Below are 20,867 nucleotides of genomic sequence, written 5' to 3' on the forward strand. Positions count from 1 at the left end.
TGTGTGTGTGTGTGTGTGTGTGTGTGTGTGTGTGCGTGCGTGGGTGTGTTTTCAGGCTGTCTCTTTGAGGATGATCTATGTGAGCCACATGAAGTTTGCATCAATGGTAAGTGCAAATTTCGATCTTTTTCCCACAGCAGTGTTGTATTCTGGCTTCTGATTGGTCGGAATGTGTAGGTTAGTTTTCTATAGCCGCAGCTCTGACAGTAGAGCATCCGCACATCACAGGTTTATATTAATGATCTAGTAGTAACACCTAGCATGTTTTGGTAGTAACAGTTCATTTACTCACATCTAGGCCTTAAACAGACCACGCCTCCTTCACTGAGACTGACACACAGAGACCACGCCTCCTTCACTGTGACTGACACACATAGAGGCCACGCCTCCAACACTGAGACACACAGAGACCACGCCTCCTTCACTCAGATTGATACACACAGAGACCACGCCTCCTTCACTGAGACTGACACACACAGAGACCACGCCTCTTTCACACACACAGAGGCCACGCCTCCTTCACTGAGACTGACACACACAGAGGCCACGCCTCCTTCACAGAGACTGACACACACAGAGACCACACCTCCTTCACACGCACAGAGGCCACGCCTCCTTGACACACACAGAGGCCACGCCTCCTTCACAGAGACTGATACACACAGAGACCACGCCTCCTTCACACACACAGAGGCCACGCCTCCTTCACTCAGACTGACACACACAGAGGCCACACCTCCTTCACTGAGACTGACACACACAGAGGCCACTCCTTCACAGAGACTGACACACACAGAGACCACGCCTCCTTGACACACACAGAGGCCACGCCTCCTTCACACACAGAGACCACTCCTCTTTCACACACACAGACGCCACGCCTCCTTCACAGAGACTGACACACACAGAGGCCACGCCTCCTTCACACAGAGGCCACGCCTCCTTCACAGAGACTGATACACACAGAGACCATACCTCTTTCACACACACAGAGGCCACGCCTCCTTCACAGAGACTGATACACACAGAGGTGTCTCATACTCACATACTTGCTGTTTGATTATAAATTTTGAAGCAGTTTGTTTTCTGCTCGTTCTCTCCTGTTAGGCAGTGAGTCAGTGGCTCTCAGGCAGTTAATTGATCATTTCTGTGTGGTTTCTCGGAGCAGAGCCGTGCTCCCTGATTTCCCCAGTGTTCTGCTGCAGTGCTGATTTATGCCGGGAGAATAAATAAAAAAATAAATAAACTACAATAAGAGGCACGCTAAATCGTTCAGCTTTATTAAAGGAGTGCAGTGAGGAGTGGAGGCCCGAGCGCTCCGGGAGTTTCTTCAACAGAGAAATAATATGCAGACACACGCTCGGGGAGTTGGACATCTTCCTCTCCGCTCGTCCCTGCCGTCTTGCTGCGCTTTATCAGTTGTTTTAAAAGTGAATAGGAATGATGCGTTTTGTCAGTCTCAACGGTGCTACATTTGGGCCTCCTGCCACCGCAAGGCTTTGTTTAGTGAACAGATAATATAACAGAAAGAGCGCAGAGGGAGAACGAGTGAGATTAGATGCTAAATGCCAGGTCCATCCATCTTTCTTGCTTATTATTACTGCTGCTGATTTATTTATTTATTTATTAGAAGTGGGATGAATAAACATACCCAAAATAGATCACCTGGTCTTTCTACATACAGCAATGTGTTTATCTCTACTTATAGACAATAACATCATAACTGAATTCAGATTCTGTGATTAGAAAACATTCATTCGATTTGAACCAATTACACTTATCTAGAAATGTTGTATCCACTGTTTCCGCCAAGATTTCTGCCTGGAAACTCAGATCTCAGTTCAACACTCATAAATACGAGTTTGTTCTGATGTCGAACTCGTAAATACGATCTTTCTGACACAGCTTTAATGCGCAGATCCCAGAAAATCCCAGATCATCAGCTTCTGAAATAATGAAACTATCACCAACACGTATACTGCTAAGTTCACGTTTATTCCACATGCTAGATGATTGACGTGAACTTTAGATGAAGCTCTTGACTTGTATCTGCATGATTTTTTACATTGTTCATATTGCAACATAAGGGCGGCACGGTGGCTTAGTGGTTAGCACGTTCGACATGCATGGTAGGTTGAATGAATAATATCAATGACTTACAAATGCAACGGCTGAGCTGCTTTATTGTGGGCATGGTTTAATGTAGATCAGCTGTACCATGGATCCGCTTGGTAAATTTTGGCTGATTGGCATCCAACATGACAAGATGATGAAAATGATTTCTTTGGACATTTTGTGTCCATTTGTCAGAAACTTTTAAACTAGTTTACTAAAAGTTTGAGAAGTAAGGCCCAGGGTTATCGTTTTTATATAGAAATGGCAGTGCTTTAGGAGTTGCCCAGACTGGAGCCAGCTATGTCTAGACTGTCTTGCACATCATTTAGATAATTTATAGCAGGTTTTGCCACTGTGTTTGTTATAGTCTGTTCCGAAACCGCTCTCGGCTCACTCTTCATCCTGCTTCTAAGTTTAACTTCTGAGTGTCTCAGTGTATTTTACACCCACACACTTTGTTAAGGTATTGATCTTCACCCAGTCCTCCAACAGCACAGAAAGCGTGGTTAAATCAGATCAACGTCCAGCACCATGCAGTCTGATTAAAGCAGACTCTAACACAACACTCCAAACTAGATTTCTCACGACCTGAACCCCAAGCTTTGATCTGCAGCTCCCGGGTAATACTTCACTAGCGATTTCATCCCAGTAGATATTTTTGTTAGTTGAAAGTAAAGTAATATTTCAATATCTTAGTATTGATTTGCATCATAGCTTTTATTTACCGTTACCATAACCTACACTATTTCCTGATCATTCTTTGAGCATTAGATACCGTATCCAGATGGCAAGTTATCTGGTATACAGTAGCATGTTCTTAGAATCACAATAAATTTTATATAGACTCAAGCAAGTCCATGCAAGTCTATCAGACAATTAATTATGTTGCAATATTCATTCATTCATTTCCTACCGCTTATCCGAACTACCTCGGGTCACGGGGAGCCTGTGCCTATCTCAGGCGTCATCGGGCATCGAGGCAGGATACACCCTGGACGGAGTGCCAACCCATCACAGGGCACACACACACACACACACACTCTCATTCACTCACACACACACTACGGAGAATTTTCCAGAGATGCCAATCAACCTACCATGCATGTCTTTGGACCGGGGGAGGAAACCGGAGTACCCGGAGGAAACCCCCGAGGCACGGGGAGAACATGCAAACTCCACACACACAAGGTGGAGGCGGGAATCGAACCCCAACCCTGGAGGTGTGAGGCGAACGTGCTAACCACTAAGCCACCGTAACCCCTCATTGATATTAGCAGTGAAAGTTTCCACTTCTTGTTTTCTCTTACGATTTTGGTTTTCAGATTTTTAAGATTGAGAAAAAAATTGCAACAATTCTAAATAAACATGTATGGCTAACTGGAATTCGGAAGATGTCCTTATCAGAGAGAGACTTTTATTTAGTACTCATTTGAAATTCTGTGGCAACATCTCAAATCTCAGGGTACCAGGCAACTGCCTGCCTTACAGTACCTGTCTTGTGTCTACAGCTCTGATGGTTGAATATCTGATACCGGATGTCCTAGTCCTCACTTTTAAAAACCTTTACAGCTTCATCCCCTCTTCCCATCTGATCACTGGCCTACTGACTGCACCTTCCTGTCTCAGTGCTGTGCTAAAACTTCTGCTCTTCTGTCCTCAAGTTTTCCTGTACATAATCAACAAATGGACTCCACGGCACAGTGGCTGAGTAGTTAGTGTGTTTGCCTCATACCCTTGGGATTTGGGGTTTGATTTCTGTCTCCACCCTATGTGTGTGTTTTGAGTTTGCAGGTTCTTCCATGCTTTCGTTCCAGGTAGTCTGGTTTCCAAATACATGCACTGTAGGCTAACTGGTCTCTCTAAATTGTACGTAGTGTGTGTATGGTGTTTGATACATGGTATATGGTGATATATGGTGTTTGATACATACATCCAAATACATGCACTGTAGGCTAACTGGTCTCTCTAAATTGTACGTAGTGTGCGTATGGTGTTTGATTGTACCCAGCACTGGGTTGGCACCCTGTCCAGGGTGTCCCCCACCTTGTGTCTCCATTCCCATGGATAGACTCCAGGTGCCTTGCAAGCCTTTGTAGCATTCATTCATTTTCTACCGCTTATCTGAACTACCTCGGGTCATGGGGAGCCATCGGGCATCAAGGCAGCATACACCCTGTACGGAGTGCCAACACATTGCAGGGCACACACACACACACACACTCTCATTCACTCACACACTATGGACAATTTTCCAGAGATGCCAATCAACCTACCATGCATGTCTTTGGACCGGGGGAGGAAACCGGAGTACCCGGAGGAAACCCCAGAGGCACGGGGAGAACATGCAAACTCCACACACACAAGACGGAGGCGGGAATCGAACCCCCAACCCTGGAGGTGTGAGGCGAACGTGCTAACCACTAAGCCACCGTGCCCCCCTTGTAGCATTAATTCTACAAATTGCTACAAACGTACAAATGTCTCTTTTTTTACTGTGAAAAGAATTTAGCAGGTTTTAACAGTATCCCCAGGCTCCGTGTCTAGTTTGACAAACAAACAGGACTCATGTCAAGCAATCAAATATGTTTAATTCTCAGGAAATGTGTGCCGGTATTGACAGCCGGCTGTGGATACAATCAGCACCAGTCCAAACAGCTCAGGATTTATCAGGTCTGTGAGTTGCTTATTGATTTTCTGTGGTGTGTGTGTACATCAGTGTGAAGGTTTTGTAGCTGAAAGCGAGGCATGAAGCATTTTATTCTCTAGCATTTTAATCACTTTCTTATTCTAGTGCAGCTTGTGTGTCAGTGAAGGTCAAAATAAATCAAGCCAAGAAAGTAAAGAACACTACTTCCAAGATAGCATGACAAAAGAAACTCTTTTTCAGTCACAAAGGAAAGGGTTTAAATGTGCAGTGGTACAAGAGCCCACGTTCACACAGAAGAAAACTTCATCTTAGAATGACTAGATAACAAAACTTATTGCAGAAAGTTGCTGATATTTGTGTAGTGTAAGTTGGTGATAGTTTTGTGCAAGTTTGTCTTTTGCTCCTGCTGATGGATTGTCTTTTCAAATGCACACGTTTGGTCTAGTGCTAACTTCAAATGAAGCATGAAAAGGTCACAGCATATGAACGATTGAACCATAAATTTACATTTAGCAGACACTCTTATCCAGAGTGACTTACATTTTTATTTCAGTTTATACACATGAGCAATTGAGGGTTAAGGGCCTTGCTCAGGGGCCCAGCAGTGGCAACTTGGTGGTCCTAGGATTAAAACCAATGACCTTCCGATCAGTAGTCGGACACCACTTAACCACTGAGCTACCACATCCCACATAAACTGAAATGGTTGAATGCAAAGCTGAACCTCTAACCATTTCCGAAGCTGTTCGATTGTTGTATAGCAAACTGGCAATGCTATATGAGAGATGTTTCTGTGGAGATTTGTAACTCTGTAAGTTCTCGGAAGGCCTACATAAAAAATCGAAGGAACAAATCATAATTTTGTCTTGGAAAGTGAGTAGGAGTAGAATTCAGTCTCAGTAATGGATAAAAGGATAAATGCACCAAAATAATACGAGTATAGCCATGGAAGTTACACAAGGTTATGACTAGCTAGCTGAATGTTCCACAGGAAGTTAGAGCTAGAGGTTACTGCTAATTAACTGAATATATCAGAGGAGGTTAGTGCACTTAATACTGTATATCACAGGAGAGTACTAGTAGCTAGCTGAAATTACTACAGGAGATTACTACTAGCTAGCTATATTAGCTAACTGATGAAAAGATGTGTATTTAATGAAAATAAGCTTAATATAAACATTCCGAATGGCTTTAACTTTTAAAGGGTTTTGTATCGAATCCTTTCACCTGCACTGTCACTTTTGATCACTGTCTTTGTTTTGCCGGAATCTCAATGGGATCACAAAGGCTAATTGTGCTCCATGCTAAACATTTCAGCTTTTATTTATTAGTTCTGGTTGACTTACTGGATGTCTAATTTTCTGCTCTGCTGTTGCGTCGATCTGGAAGGAACAAATCCAGCTTGGAGACAACACGCTTCACACCAACTGACTCTGTGTGCATTTAAATGTTTATCAAGGTGTGTTGATTTTATCTGTAGCTTGTCAGATGCTTGAATTGTTATAACTCATGTTACATGACAAGCTGCCAAGTATAAACAGTTAAAAGTTATAAATTTTCACATCACCTGTTTTATTATGACAGGACTCACTCCGGATACAATATGGTGCTATTTACGTTTTTTAGCCCGACTATTGCCAGTACATGGACACCAGAGACAGCGGTGTTCATGTATACAACTGCCAGAAATTAATACGATACAGAAATAAACTGGGTTACACCAGACTCAAATGCACTACACAGTGAGAGTTTAGTAACTGCTTTGTTTTCACGGAGGCGCTCAGCGACAGTTATGGACGCCGCCATTCAGCTCGTTTCATGCCGACAGAAATGCACCTCTGTGCGTTAAGGCTCGTGCGGGTGGTGTGTGTGTTTACATCAACAAGGAATGCTGCAAGAACTTGTTTCTAGTTACTGCTCATTGCTAGTGGAGTTTGTGATTGTTAGATGCAGGCCATTTTATTTACCACGGGAATTCGCCACAGGTTTCATTGTCAGAGTGTACATTCCCCAGCGCTAATGCTAAAGATGCGTTATGTGAGCTCTATGGGGATATTAGCAATCTGCAAAATGTTCACCCTGATGGACTGTTTATCATTGCTGGAGATTTCAATCATGCAAATTTCAAATCAGTGCTCTCTAAATTCTATCAATGTGTGGACTTTGCAACAAGAGGAAAACACGCTGGATATTGTTTACACAAACATTCCCGGCGCGTATCGTGCAGAGCCCTGCCCTGACCTCGACCACTCAGACCACGTCTCTGTTATTCTAATTCCAGCATACAGACCACTCATCAGATGCTCTAAACGGGTTCGGAAGCAGGTGTAAACCTGGCCAGCAGGAGCCACCTCTGCTGGAACATCTTCAGGGAGGCTGGAACCAATGGTGACTCCATAAACTTGGAGGAGTACACGGCATCAGTGACCAGCTACATCAGCAATTGCATTGCTGACATGACCGTCTCCAAGTCCATCACTACATGCTCCAACCAGAAGTTGTGGATGACTGCTAAAGTAGGTGTGCTGCTGAAGACTAGGCCTCTACAGGGGACAGGATGGCTCTAAGAACAGCAAGGTCCAAACTGTCCTGAGCCATCAGAGAAGCAAAGCACGCACACTCCCAGACAATCCACAGCCACTTCCAGGACAGCAGAGACACCCAGTGCATGTGGCAGGGCATAAAAGACAGCTTCATCTGCCTGTAATAGTGATGCCTCCCTCCCAGATGTGCTGAATGACTTCTAAGCTTGGTGTGAGGTGCAGAATAACGTAGCGGCAAGAAAGACCATCCCTCCCCACAATGACCAGATCATTATTTCCCTGAGCAGCTTTGTTGTTGCTATGTGCCTCAAGACAACCTCCCATTGTCCCTGTCCAAAAGAAGTCTACAGGATCCTGCCTCAATGACTATCGTCCTGTCGTACTCACACCCATCATTATGAAGTGCTTCAAATGCTCATCATGAGGCACATCAAGACCCAGTTACCACCCTCACTGGACCCCCTACTGTTTGCTTATCGCCCAAACTGGTCCACGGACGATGCCATTGCAACGGCCCTTCATTCAGCCCTCACCCACCTGGACAATAAAGACACCTACGTATGAATGCTGTTCATAAACTTTAGTTCAGCATTCAATACAATCATCCCTCAGCACCTGATTAAGAAGCTGAGCCTGATGGGACTGAACACCTCCCTCTGCAACTGTACCCTGAACTTCCTGACTGGGAGACTGTCCAGATTGGAAACAGCATCTCCAGCACTTCCACACTGAGCACTGGTGCCCCTCAAGGCTGCAGAGGGACCATTGAGAGCATTCTGAGCAGCTGCATCGCTGTCTGGTTTGGGAACTGCACCATCTCGGATCACAAGACCCTGCAGTGGGTAATGAGGACAGCTGAGGCACTCATCGGAGTCTCTCTTCCCTCTATCATGGACACTTACACCACACGCTGCATCCGCCAAGCCAACAGCATTGTCGATGACCCCACACACCCCTCACACACACTCTTCACCCTGCTGCCATCTGGAAAAAAAGTTACTGAAGCATTCCTCACCACCAGACTGTGTAACAGTTTCTTTCGACAAGCCATCAGACTCCTTAATAAGTAAATGGAACTGTAGTTCTGCAAATGCAATATTGATTGAACTACAGTATTTACACTTGTCAGCGCTGTTTTTGTTTATTGTCTTGTGTATTGTCTTTTGTGTGATGTCTTGTATTTTTTGTTTGCACTTTCTTTTGTCCTGCACTGCCTTTCTGTCTTTTTGGCTTGTCTTGCATTGTTTGCACCAGGTTGCACAGATACACTTTATGTGGCTAGGACTACTTACTAAGTCTTTGCTTTATGTAGCATAATGGTCTTGAAGAAACATGGTCTCATTTCACTGTGTTCTGCAACAGCTATATACTCTATGGTTGACATGATAATAAAAGCTTCTTAACTAGACTCGACTTGACTTATAGTTCAGCCTAAGGAGGGATTGAAAATTCCCTAAAACTAATTAAACATTTAAATTGGTGTTAATGTATATATTCTACAGTTTTCCTTAAGCCATTTTGTTTTTTTTTAACCAAATAGCCTTTTATAAATGAAGACTACTGTACCTTGAAACAGTTGACCTTTAAAGATTCATTCATTCATTCTTTTATTTTCTACCGCTTATCCAAACTTCTTGGGTCACGGGGATCCTGTGCCTATCTCAGGCGTCATCAGGCATCGAGGCAGGATACACCCTGGATGGAGAACCAACCCATCACAGGGCACACACACACTCTCATTCACTCACACACTCACACACTACGGACAATTTTCCAGAGATGCCAATCAACCTACCATGCATGTCTTTGGACCGGGGGAGGAAACCGGAGTACCCGGAGGAAACCCCCGAGGCACGGGGAGAACATGCAAACTCCACACACACAAGGTGGAGGCGGGAATCAAACCACCAACCTTGGCAAACGTGCTCCTCACTAAGCCAGCATGCCCCCCACCTGTAAAGATGATAATTATATTTTAAGTGGTACTATCCTTTCACATAAAGTGTTTTCAGATGTTCTTCCGTGTCGATTTTACAGATTTATTCCCCGCTTATAGACACGAACATGGAAAGTGTAAGTCACAGAAAGTGTAAGTCATGCTACCGTTGGAGCTCTGAATCGAAGTGTGCCTTGTACACAAGTCATTTTCTTCCACTTCATTGGAGCTCTATTAAGCTTTATTGACCACCTGTGCACTATTGACCTGACGCTTCACATAAATCTCCTCTCTCGTTATGGAGTGGTTTGTATGTCTGCAGTGCGAGCAAGAAATACAGAAATACAGAAAGAAAGAAAAAAGAAAGACTTATGCATGACAGGAATATAGAGGTATAGGTAGCGAAGTATAATATGTTCTGTCATCACCTTAATAAATGCACCCATGTGGTAAAGATGGAAGTATAGGAAAGGATAGAAATATCTGGAGTTCTGAATTTCTCGAATCATTTCATGCTTATATAGTTTATACACTGATACTGAGAGGAAAATCCAGAGCAATGACAGTGTCAACAATTGTTATTTTTATAATAAATTTCACATTCTGGACTAGATGTAAGTGGAATCTAACATCAACTTATGTACATTGTTTTACATTTTAAATTATGTTATGTCTTAGTGGTTAGCATGTTCGCCTCACACCTCCAGGGTTGGGGGTTTGATTCCTGCCTCCACCTTGTGTGTGCGGAGTTTGTATGTTCTCCCCGTGCCTCGGGGGTTTCCTCCGGGTACTCCGGTTTCCTCCAAAGACATGCATGGTAGGTTGATAGGCATCTCTGGAAAATTGTCCGTAGTGTGTGTGTGTGTGTGTGAGTGAATGAGAGTGTGTGTGTGCCCTGCGATAGGTTGGTTCTCCGTCCAGGGTGTATCCTGCCTCGATGCCCGATGACGCCTGAGATAGGCACAGGCTCCCCGTGAAGTCTGGATAAGCGGTAGAAAATGAATGAATGAATGAATGAATGAATGAATGAATGAATGATTGAATGTTTTCTGACTCCTGACTGCCCCCAGTGGCTAAAAGGTCTGCACTCTTTACAAACAAGTTACTTGCTAGTTTTTGCTTTATCCAACATGGTGGAATTTGGATTTAGTGCACATGGTGTCCTACACCCTGCATCCTGGCACCTTGCACCATAGTACCCTGAACCCTGTAGCCTGGTACAGTGTCCTCTGGTATCCTGCACCATGGAATCATGATACCATGTACTCTGCATCCTGCTATTTTTTACACTGTGCCCAGGTACCTTGCACCTTGTGCTTTGTTACTCTGTTATGATATCTAGGTGTTGAAACTTCCTGTAGAACAGCTGAGTCACTGTCTGTTGTCAAATCCCATCCCACAACCTACTTCTTCTTGAGGTAATTAATCTAGCACAATCTAAAATGTGTTACTATATGTCCTCTCAACAGAGATTTTAAATTGCTGGTACTCTTAGTCAGTGACCTAGTGAACCATTTTCAGGAATGATCCTCTGTAAGAACTTCTGTAAGTCTCTCATGACTCTGGAGGGTCCAACAAGGGCATATAAAACAACAAATAAAGTTCAAGAAACAAATCTGACAAGGGCATAAGTGTGGTTAACTGTGAGATCTGGAACATCCGCAATTAAAAAGCAAAAGCAAATGAACTAAACGAGTCCAAACCAATCCCCAAAACAAAAAGCTTGATATTTATATAATCAGATGAGCTTGAATAACATGCAGAAGAACCAAGTGGAAATGAAGTAGAACAATAGAATGCTGATCAAACCAGGAGCTGCATAAGGAGTAAGTAGAGCATATCCCAAAAAAAGCATGTGACTTTGACAAACTTTTAAGCAGACAGCAACACCGACATCACCATCACAGAACACAAAGTCATAGGCTCCAACTTTTTTTAAAAGTTGGTACAGAACTGCAATAGGTCCAAACTCCACACCACACAGGCTTATGGACAAAACCAAACATTTAATGTAACACCAGACCAGGACATGATTTTAAGCAAAGGTTATTGACCCCATAAAGGTGTTATCATCCTCAGTGACACAGAACGTAGCATCAGGTCATAAGTGTATCAGCCCCATGATGTGATGAGTCTCCTGTGCTGGATGTGTGCTGATTATCAGCTATGTGCTACACACTGGGTGATTTGAGAAATAGACAGTAGTTTAATAAAAAGTGTTCCCCTCAGATATTTGGACCTGTCAGTAGTGAAGATGCTTACAGAGCTTTATTTTTCTTCTTCAACTTTTTTAATGAAGCTTGTTCCTGATTTGAATTGTCAAACTGTCTATTGTAATAAAAAATAATAAAAAATCCCAGTGGCCCTCAAGCACCAGAGCTAATTTAATGGCTCAGTGTGCATACAGAATTCTTTAACAAGCTTTCGCAAAGAACGTCTGAGAATGGTCATGGTTTATCTCAGGTCATTTCTTAGGTCAGATTCAATCTGCTCACATTCAAATTGGTCACCTGCTAGTTCCCAAACAGTTAACTGCCATGAGCTCAGTCCCAGTTTCAGCCATGATATCACCACTGTGATCTTTAGTTCCCAACAGACTACAATCACATCACATGACCTAGTTAACATTAGATTTCATTCCCACTAGCCAATACATGAATCTGGGGAAATCAAAATGGACAGGAAGGATATTATCAAGAAGTCAAGAAGCTTTTTATTGTCATTTCAACCATATATAGCTGTTGCAGTACACAGTGAAATGAGACAACGTTTCTCCAGGATCAAGGTGCTACATAAAACAAAGACAGTAAATACTGAATGTTCAAACAATATTTTGTGCAGTAAAAGAATGAACAGCAGCAGGTTCTTAGCAGCAGGTCCTTTGGATTATATATAGAGTTGTGCAAAAAACAGCAGATGACTGAGATATTGTCCAATATGTGCAAAAACAGCAGAAAAGTGTGCAAAACAGTGTGTGTGTTTTGTGAGGGTCTATGCAGTCCATACAGATGATGTGTGTGTATGTTGTGCTCAGTATAGTACAGAAATCTTATATAATAGTTTTGACATCTGTGGTGAGTAGAAGACCATCTCAGAATGTATTGAACATCAAACAGAAAAAAAAGTAGAAGACAACATCAAGTTATCATGATGTTCACCTTTCCAGTGAGGTTGTTTCTGTACCCATGATAGCCTCAGATGTGTGTTCCTGTCTGGACACACACACACACACACTCTCATTCACTCACACACTACGGACAATTTTCCAGAGATGCCAATCAAACTACCATGCATGTCTTTGGACGGGGGAACGAAACCGGAGTACCCGGAGGAAACCCCCGAGGCATGGGGAGAACATGCAAACTCCACACACACAAGGCGGAGGCGGGAATCGAACCCCCAACATTGGAGGTGTGAGGCAAACATGCTAACCATTAAGACACCATGCCACCCTTTCTACTGCAACATGTTTGAATAATTACCTGAATGATACCTGCACCTTTAAAACCCACAGACAAAAAACAAACCCTGGAATAGAGGTTTGAGATGTAATAAGGATTGGATAGCTTCACCACTCAGTCTCACACTTCAGCACTTGAGTCAGTGTGAGAGCATGTCCTAATGATGAGGAGGGTGAAGAAGCTCCGAAGACTCACATTGTCCGGTGTCGGTGATAAACCTGTTAGTCAATGGACAGCACTTGTACTTCACATAACGTCGCTGTGAAGATCGGTATCATTGTGAGAAATGCTCGATCTCTTTTTTATGCCGCTGTTGTAATCATCCGAAAAAGCAATTACAGAAATGTCGGACTTGTCTCCGTTGAAAATATGCAGCGTAAAACTGAGCAGCTGAGACAGCTGGAACATTTCTGTAATGGGTTTTTGCCAGTCTGCCTTGTTCAGTGTCCACTAATCACCATGGTGATAATTGAGTGCGTAGCGTTATGTGAAATAATAAAGCTGTAATGACGCTGTAATACATGATGATAATGAAAAGAGCAGTATAGAAAGCAATGAAATAAAATGTTCCAGGAACAAATGATGTTTATCACGTTATAAAAGAATACGAAATTGAATGTTAGCGTATTTATTAATACTGCAGACTTGTTTTGAGAAATGTTTTACTCATTTAATTAGCAAATTAAACAATGACTTGCAGTGTAAAAGTTATATAAGTTGAGGTTAGTGCTTTTATTATGTAATTCTTTGTAAACATTTTAAACAAGAACAAGTTTAACAAAGTTTGGCAAACATGGCCTAATAGTCTAGGCTAGGCTAAGCTACATAAGTCTAAGCTAAGCTTATAACAAAGCAAGAGTCAGAGAAATAGGAAGTAGAGTAAATAGAGTAAGAAAAACAGGCTAAAATCTAAATCTACAGTAAGTAGCATAAGATAAGAACAGGTGGGTAAGTGAAAATTCAGAAGTTCTACCTTCTTCTTCTTCATCTTTCCCTTCTCCTACGCCTCTTCTTCAATGCCGTTCTGTCTCTTTATCCTGGAACTGACAGAAATAATATTACAGCACAAATCACGCTGGATATTTCTCCGGATGTCGGCTGGTATTAGCGAAGCCGCACAGAGCTGCAGAGATGTGAAGATGAGATTGCTGTAACCAGGACAGATTATTCTTATCAGTATCAGCAGTGTGAGGGATTATTGCTAGCATAATTCCATTTTATTACCTAGAGCTCCAATACAGCTTGGGTTACAATAAAACAGTGCTTTGGAGCCATGCCACCAAAGAATAGATCTTTTTGCTTCCTTAAAAAAACTTTCTTTTAGATGATTGATTGCTGTAAACTAATTTCAAAGGCTTAAACACAAAATGAAGTCTTTCTCAGGATGCCTGGAACCACAAGAATCATGAAAACACTCGGAAAACTAGAACACCCAACTGGAATCAAATGGAAGATTCTTGAACCTTGGGAACACTAGAACCCTGGGGTCAGTGGAACCCCATTAACAATGGAAGCAACCAGAAAACAAGAACATCCAACTGGAACCCAATGGAAGACTCTTGAACCCTGGGAAAACTAGAACCTCAGGAACAGTGGAACCCCCATTAACACTGGAAGCACCCAGAAAACTAGAACATCCAACTGGAACCCAATGGAAGACACTTGATCCCTCGGAACACTGAAACCTTGGGAACAGTGGAACCCCATTAATACTGGAAACACCCAGAAAACTAGAACATCCAACAGGAACCCAATGGAAGCATCTTGAACCCTGGGAACACGAGAACCTTGGGGTCAGTAGAACCCCATTAACAATGGAAGCACCCAGAAAACTAGAACATCCAACAGGAACTCAATGGAAGACTCTTGATCCCTGGGAACACTAGAACCTTGGGGTCAGTGGAACCCCATTAACAATGGAAGCACCCAGAAAACTAGAACACCCAACTGGAATCATATGGAAGATTCTTGAACCTTGGGAACACTAGAACCCTGGGGTCAGTGGAACCCCATTAACAATGGAAGCACCCAGAAAACTAGAACATCCAACTGGAACCCAATGGAAGACTCTTGAACCCTGGGAAAACTAGAACCTCAGGAAAAGTGGAACCCCCATTAACACTGGAAGCACCCAGAAAACTAGAACATCCAACTGGAACCCAATGGAAGACACTTGATCCCTCGGAACACTGAAACCTTGGGAACAGTGGAACCCCATTAATACTGGAAACACCCAGAAAACTAGAACATCCAACAGGAACCCAATGGAAGAATCTTGAACCCTGGGAACACGAGAACCTTGGGGTCAGTGGAACCCCATTAACAATGGAAGCACCCAGAAAACTAGAACATCCAACAGGAACCCAATGGAAGACTCTTGAACCCTGGGAACACTAGAACCCTGGGGTCAGTGGAACCCCATTAACAATGGAAGCACCCAGAAAACTAGAACATCCAACAGGAACCCAATGGAAGACTCTTGATCCCTGGGAACACTAGAACCTTGTGGACAGTGGAACCCCATTAACAATATAAACACTTGAATCCTGGGAACACTAGAACCCCAGATAAACTGTAACCCTGGGAATACTGTAACCAGAGAAACACTGGAACTCCATTAACTCTGAAACCCCATCAACACTGGAAACACCCAGAAAACTAGAACCCAATGGAAATCTGTAACCCGATGGAAGACACTTGAACCCTGGGAACACTGGAACCCCACTGTAACTCGAGAAACACCGGAACCTTATTAACTCTGTAACCATATGAATACTGTAAGCTCATTAACACTTTAAATCCCACTGTAACCCCATTAAAATAGTAATCCCAGGAATAGCTTTACCCCAATAACACGGAACCCCATTAACACTGTAACCACAGGAATAGTGTAATCATTAACATTTACATTAGGTTGTCATTAAGACTAGAACCCCATTAACACTGTAACCACAGGAATAGTGTAACCCCATTAACATTAGGTCGTCATTAACACCAATAATTACCTTTACGCTGTAACTCCATTAAAACTGTAAATCCTCGAACACTGTAACCCCATTAACACTGGATTCCACAGAACACCCCGAAATACTGGAACCGCAGGAAGACATTAATAGCTGGAGAACTGGAACCATAGAAACCCTGGAACCCTGGGAATACTACAGAGAGTACATGGAACCTTGTATGGAAGCTCAATCCATCAGACACACATTTATCCTCTTACATGTTTACGTTTTATTTTGGCAGACGCCCTTATCCAAAGCAACTTACATTTATCTCATTTACACAGCTGAGCAATTGACGGATAAGGGCCTTGCTCAGGGGCCCAGGTGTGGCAGCTTGGTGGAACTGGGATTGGAACACCTGACCTTCTGATCAGAGCTACCATGTCCCATGTGTCCCAAGTTATTTACACATGACCCTTTCCTTGTTTCTTGTTTTCCCATTTTGATGATCCTTTTAAGATTTTAATGTAGGTCCTTGCCTAGCCTTCTGATTATTTGTTGGTACTCTGGTCTTGCTCAATGAAAACTGAATCACAGTGCAAACTGTATCCAGATAAACATAAGGATATGACATACAACACTCAAGCATGCCATCAGGGAAAAAGCGTTAAATGTTCGGGAAAAAAGTTCTGATAGAGTAATGAGATGAGGAAGGAAATGGAGCAAACAGCAGGAGAAGAATTTCAAACAATGTGTAAGAATGCCCTCCGGTGGTCTGGGGAGGAATTGTTCATGATGGCCATGACATGGGGTGATAATGTACTAACACAAACAACAATCAAGTTGTATAGGACAAGATTTATAATATTAAGCAACCAATCAAACAAAAAGAAACAAAGCCAATGAACCGGTCAGGGGTGGAAACTTAATCAGGAAGTGCTGTGACATTTATTCTCATATTCGTAATTATTATAATTATTATCATCTCATCTGTTTGTATTGGAATAGAGAAACTGATGAGGTTTCGTCTATATAACAGTGTGACTCTCAGTTACAGTGCGCAGTCAGGAATACTGCTAAACTTTCAGCGCTGCAGCTCCACAGTGTCCTCGTCCACTCCCTGTCCTTCTGTGTCTTCATTAGTGCTGCTCAGTGGTTTGCTTGTGTTGTGCAATTGATTTTTCTTGCTGCTTTGTGGCTAATGAATTATGCTAATGCTTGCTGTGTCCTTAGAGAGTGGATTGAGGTGAGAGATGAGACTGGGGTTTTATTCTATCATCACATATCAAACTTTGGTTTTAGGTCATCAGGTAACGAATAGCCATTAATAATAAAACTGATAAAGGACACAACTGGATATCACTATAACTGTTAATAATAGCAATGTCGCTAATGAGACCAGATGAGACCTCAGATGCTGTATATATATATATATATCAGCTACCCGGTTTTATTTATAGTATGAAATCAATCCTAGATAATTATTTTTTTATTATAGTTATTACATAGTTAATACATGCATATTACATAGTTATAAAGTAGTTATCACATGCACATTACATAGTTATAAAGTAGTTATTACATGCCTATTACATAATTATAAAGTAGTTATTACATGCCTATTACAAAGTTATAAAGTAGTTATTACATGCCTATTACATAGTTATAAAGTAGTTATTACATGCCTATTACATAGTTATAAAGTAGTTATTACATGCCTATTACATAGTTATTACACCTATAATTTAATCTGGCTCAGCTCAGTTCAACATATAAGAATAAGTAGAAGTCATGTGACCAGATGGTTGTAGGTTCAAATCCTCAGACTGCCAATGTTGGACTTTTCACTTTTAATAGCTGTATTCTTGTATTTTGGCTGAAGAGGTTTTTTTTTTAATGTTATAATTCTCGAAGCTCAGTTGTGTGTATCCGAGTTTTCACACACACACACACACACACACACACACACACACACACACACACACACACACACACACACACACACACACACATTTTATTCCTTTCTCACGGGATTCATTATATCTGGGCTAAACTGAAAATTGAGCCATTTGTTAAAACATTAATTCAAGAGAATTCAAGATCAACACAGTCATTAGACAGATACAAGTACAGAGAAAACCAGGTCTGAGTTCTGTTCTGATCATCAGAAGAGTGTGAGTTTAAATCCCACCATCACATGACTTATAGACCATAACTTAAAGTCTCTGTGTATCAGACACTGCTGTGTATCAGACACCTCTGTGTATCAGACACTGCTGTGTATCAGACACCTTTGTGTATCAGACACTGCTGTGTATCAGACACTGCTGTGTATCAGACACCTTTGTGTATCAGACACTGCTGTGTATCAGACACCTCTGTGTATCAGACACCTCTGTGTATCAGACACTGCTGTGTATCAGACACCTCTGTGTATCAGACACTGCTGTGTATCAGACACCTCTGTGTATCAGACACTGCTGTGTATCAGACACCTCTGTGTATCAGACACTGCTGTGTATCAGACACCTCTGTGTATCAGACACTGCTGTGTATCAGACAACTTTGTGTATCAGACACCTCTGTGTATCAGACACTGCTGTGTATCAGACACCTCTGTGTATCAGACACTGCTGTGTATCAGACACCTCTGTGTATCAGACACTGCTGTGTATCAGACATCTTTGTGTATCAGACACCTTTGTGTATCAGACACTGCTGTGTATCAGACACCTCTGTGTATCAGACACTGCTGTGTATCAGACACCTCTGTGTATCAGACACTGCTGTGTATCAGACACCTCTGTGTATCAGACACTGCTGTTTATTAGACACTGCTGTGTATCAGACACCCCTGTTTTTCATACACTGCTGTTTATCAGACATCTCTTTTTATCAGACACTGCGGTTTATGAGATGTCTTTATGTATCAGACACTGCTGTTTATCAGACACCTTATCAGATGCCAATCAAATTTAATCAAATCTGTTTATCAAACACCACTATTTATTGTATAAAATGTTTACTCAGATGTCTCTGTTTACTCAGACACCGCTCTTTACCGCTCTAATTGGACGGCTCTTTATTCAGACACCTCTGTTTATCAGAAACCTGTTTATCAGACAGCTATTTGATCTGTTGAACCGGACGCCTCTGCTTATCAGACACCTCCTTTTATCAGACACTGCTTTTTAAAGAACGACTCAGTTTATCAGATGCCGTTGTCTATTGGACATGTCTTTTCTTATCTCTGTTGTCTCTTTGTATGACTGAACATTGTGAGTTCTCTAGAGGTTAATTTGCTGGGTCTAAAAGCAGTTACAGTGAAATGTAAAGTTTTAATGTTCAGACACAGACGTGAGACAGTTTACTCAGATCACTCGGCTCCCTCTGCTGCTCACACTGCATAAATACACTGAGTGTGTGTGTGTGTGTGTGTGTGTGTGTGTGTGTGTACATGTCTGACAAAAGACAAGCGTTAATTGTGAATACTTACTAAAGTCTTGGCGGTCACGACTAGCCTCTTATAAATGCATATTTGAGGCATTTATATTGGTGTGTGTGTGTGTGTGTGTGTGTGTGTGTGTGTGTGTGTGTGTGTGTGTGTGTGTGTGTGTGTGTGTGTGTGTGCAGGCGTGCATGTGTGTTTATTTTTTATTTTTATTTAATATTTTTATTATCTTACCTTCTTTCTCTTTATCTGCCTTCCTTTCTCCATCTCTGTAAATCTCCACCTGCGTGTCTCTTTATCTTTTCAACTGTCTCCATCTCTTTACCTTTTTAAGTCTCCAGATATCTGTCTCTCCACCTCTCCACCTGTCTGTCTCTTCACCTTCACCTCTCCACCTGTCTGTCTCTTCACCTTCACCTCTCCACCTGTCTGTCTCTTCACCTTCACCTCTCCACCTGTCTGTCTCTGCACCTTCACCTCTCCACCTGTCTGTCTCTTCACCTTCACCTCTCCACCTGTCTGTCTCTTCACCTCTCCACCTGTCTGTCTCTTCACCTTCACCTCTCCAACTGTCTGTCTCTTCACCTTCACCTCTCCACCTGTCTGTCTCTTTATCTCTCCACCAGTCTGTCTCTTCACCTTCACCTCTCCACCTGTCTGTCTCTTCACCTCTCCAACTGTCTGTCTTTTTACCTCTTTACATGTCTTTTGACCTCTCCACCTGTCTCCACCTTTGTACCTCTCCCTTATCTGTCTCTTTACTATGATAATGCCTGTAACATGTTTGTAGACGGCTTCTTATATCTTCACACGCTTACCTTGTCTTGCTTTATATAACATAGGAGAACCATTAGTGTGAAAGTGACATATTTAGACTGTAGTGTGTGTGTGTGTGTGTGTGTGTGTGTGTGTGTGTGTGTGTGTGTAGGAGTGTAATGTTGGATTGGCTCTTGATAGCATTTTCCTGCCAACATTTTTTGCTCATACACTGCTGGCTCTCTCTCTCTCTCTGTGTGTGTGTGTGTGTGTGTGTGTGTGTGTGTGTGTCTGTGTGTCTGTGTGTCTGTGTGTCTGTGTGTCTGTGTGTGTCTGTGTGTGTGTAACAGCAGTGACTATATTTAAGCTGTAATTAGCGTGGGATTAGTCCTGCAGATTTCCAAAAAAAAGATGATGGTCTAAGGTGACCAAGGTTTCCATGGAGACCGTCATGGTATTGATGTCATATTAGTTGTGTTTGGGTAGACAGGATATGGACAGATCTGGGGTAAAATGTCCAGTGCTAAAATGCTGTTAATGTCATTGTAATCTTCTTTTCATCACCTTACCTGTCTGTTACCTGTCCACCTGTCCACCGTGTCTGTCTCTGCCCCTTCAGCTGTCTGTCTCTCTGTCCGTACCGGTCAGACATGAGCCACAGACAGCAGCCGTGCGGAGAGTGACAGTATCTGATCTCGGACTGTTACAGGGCCGTTTGTATTCCTGTCGAGGACGGCTGCATTACCCACAATCCCCTGCTCTCAGACAGATAACCACTGAATTATGAAGTCGATCTTTGGGTTGCTAGGCAACACCCTATAAAGCTACATCGTGTCAGTGGTGATGTGAAGATAAGGAACGGGACAGATAGTGTGTGTGTGTGTGTGTGTGTGTGTGTGTGTGTGTGTGTGTGTGTGTGTGTGTGTGTGTCGTCACACTGATGACCTGAGCTCTTATCTAAAGAATGTCAAACAAAAAGAAAAAAAATGTGCTCTTACAGAATGTGAAGAGAG

General features: G+C 42.5%; 1 protein-coding gene across 2 annotated transcripts in view; it reads left to right on the forward strand.

Moving 5' to 3' along the window:
* ptprn2 (protein tyrosine phosphatase receptor type N2) overlaps positions 1 to 20,867 on the forward strand; it is a 202,186-nt gene that overhangs the window by 20,423 nt on the left and 160,896 nt on the right. For both annotated transcript variants that reach the window (XM_047817727.1, XM_047817734.1), the window contains exon 2: positions 56 to 106. In XM_047817727.1, the coding sequence (XP_047673683.1) occupies positions 56 to 106 (51 nt within the window). The remainder of the gene's footprint in view (positions 1 to 55; positions 107 to 20,867) is intronic.

Source organism: Tachysurus fulvidraco, chromosome 1, assembly GCF_022655615.1.
Source record: "Tachysurus fulvidraco isolate hzauxx_2018 chromosome 1, HZAU_PFXX_2.0, whole genome shotgun sequence".
Classification (NCBI taxonomy): Eukaryota; Metazoa; Chordata; class Actinopteri; order Siluriformes; family Bagridae; genus Tachysurus; species Tachysurus fulvidraco.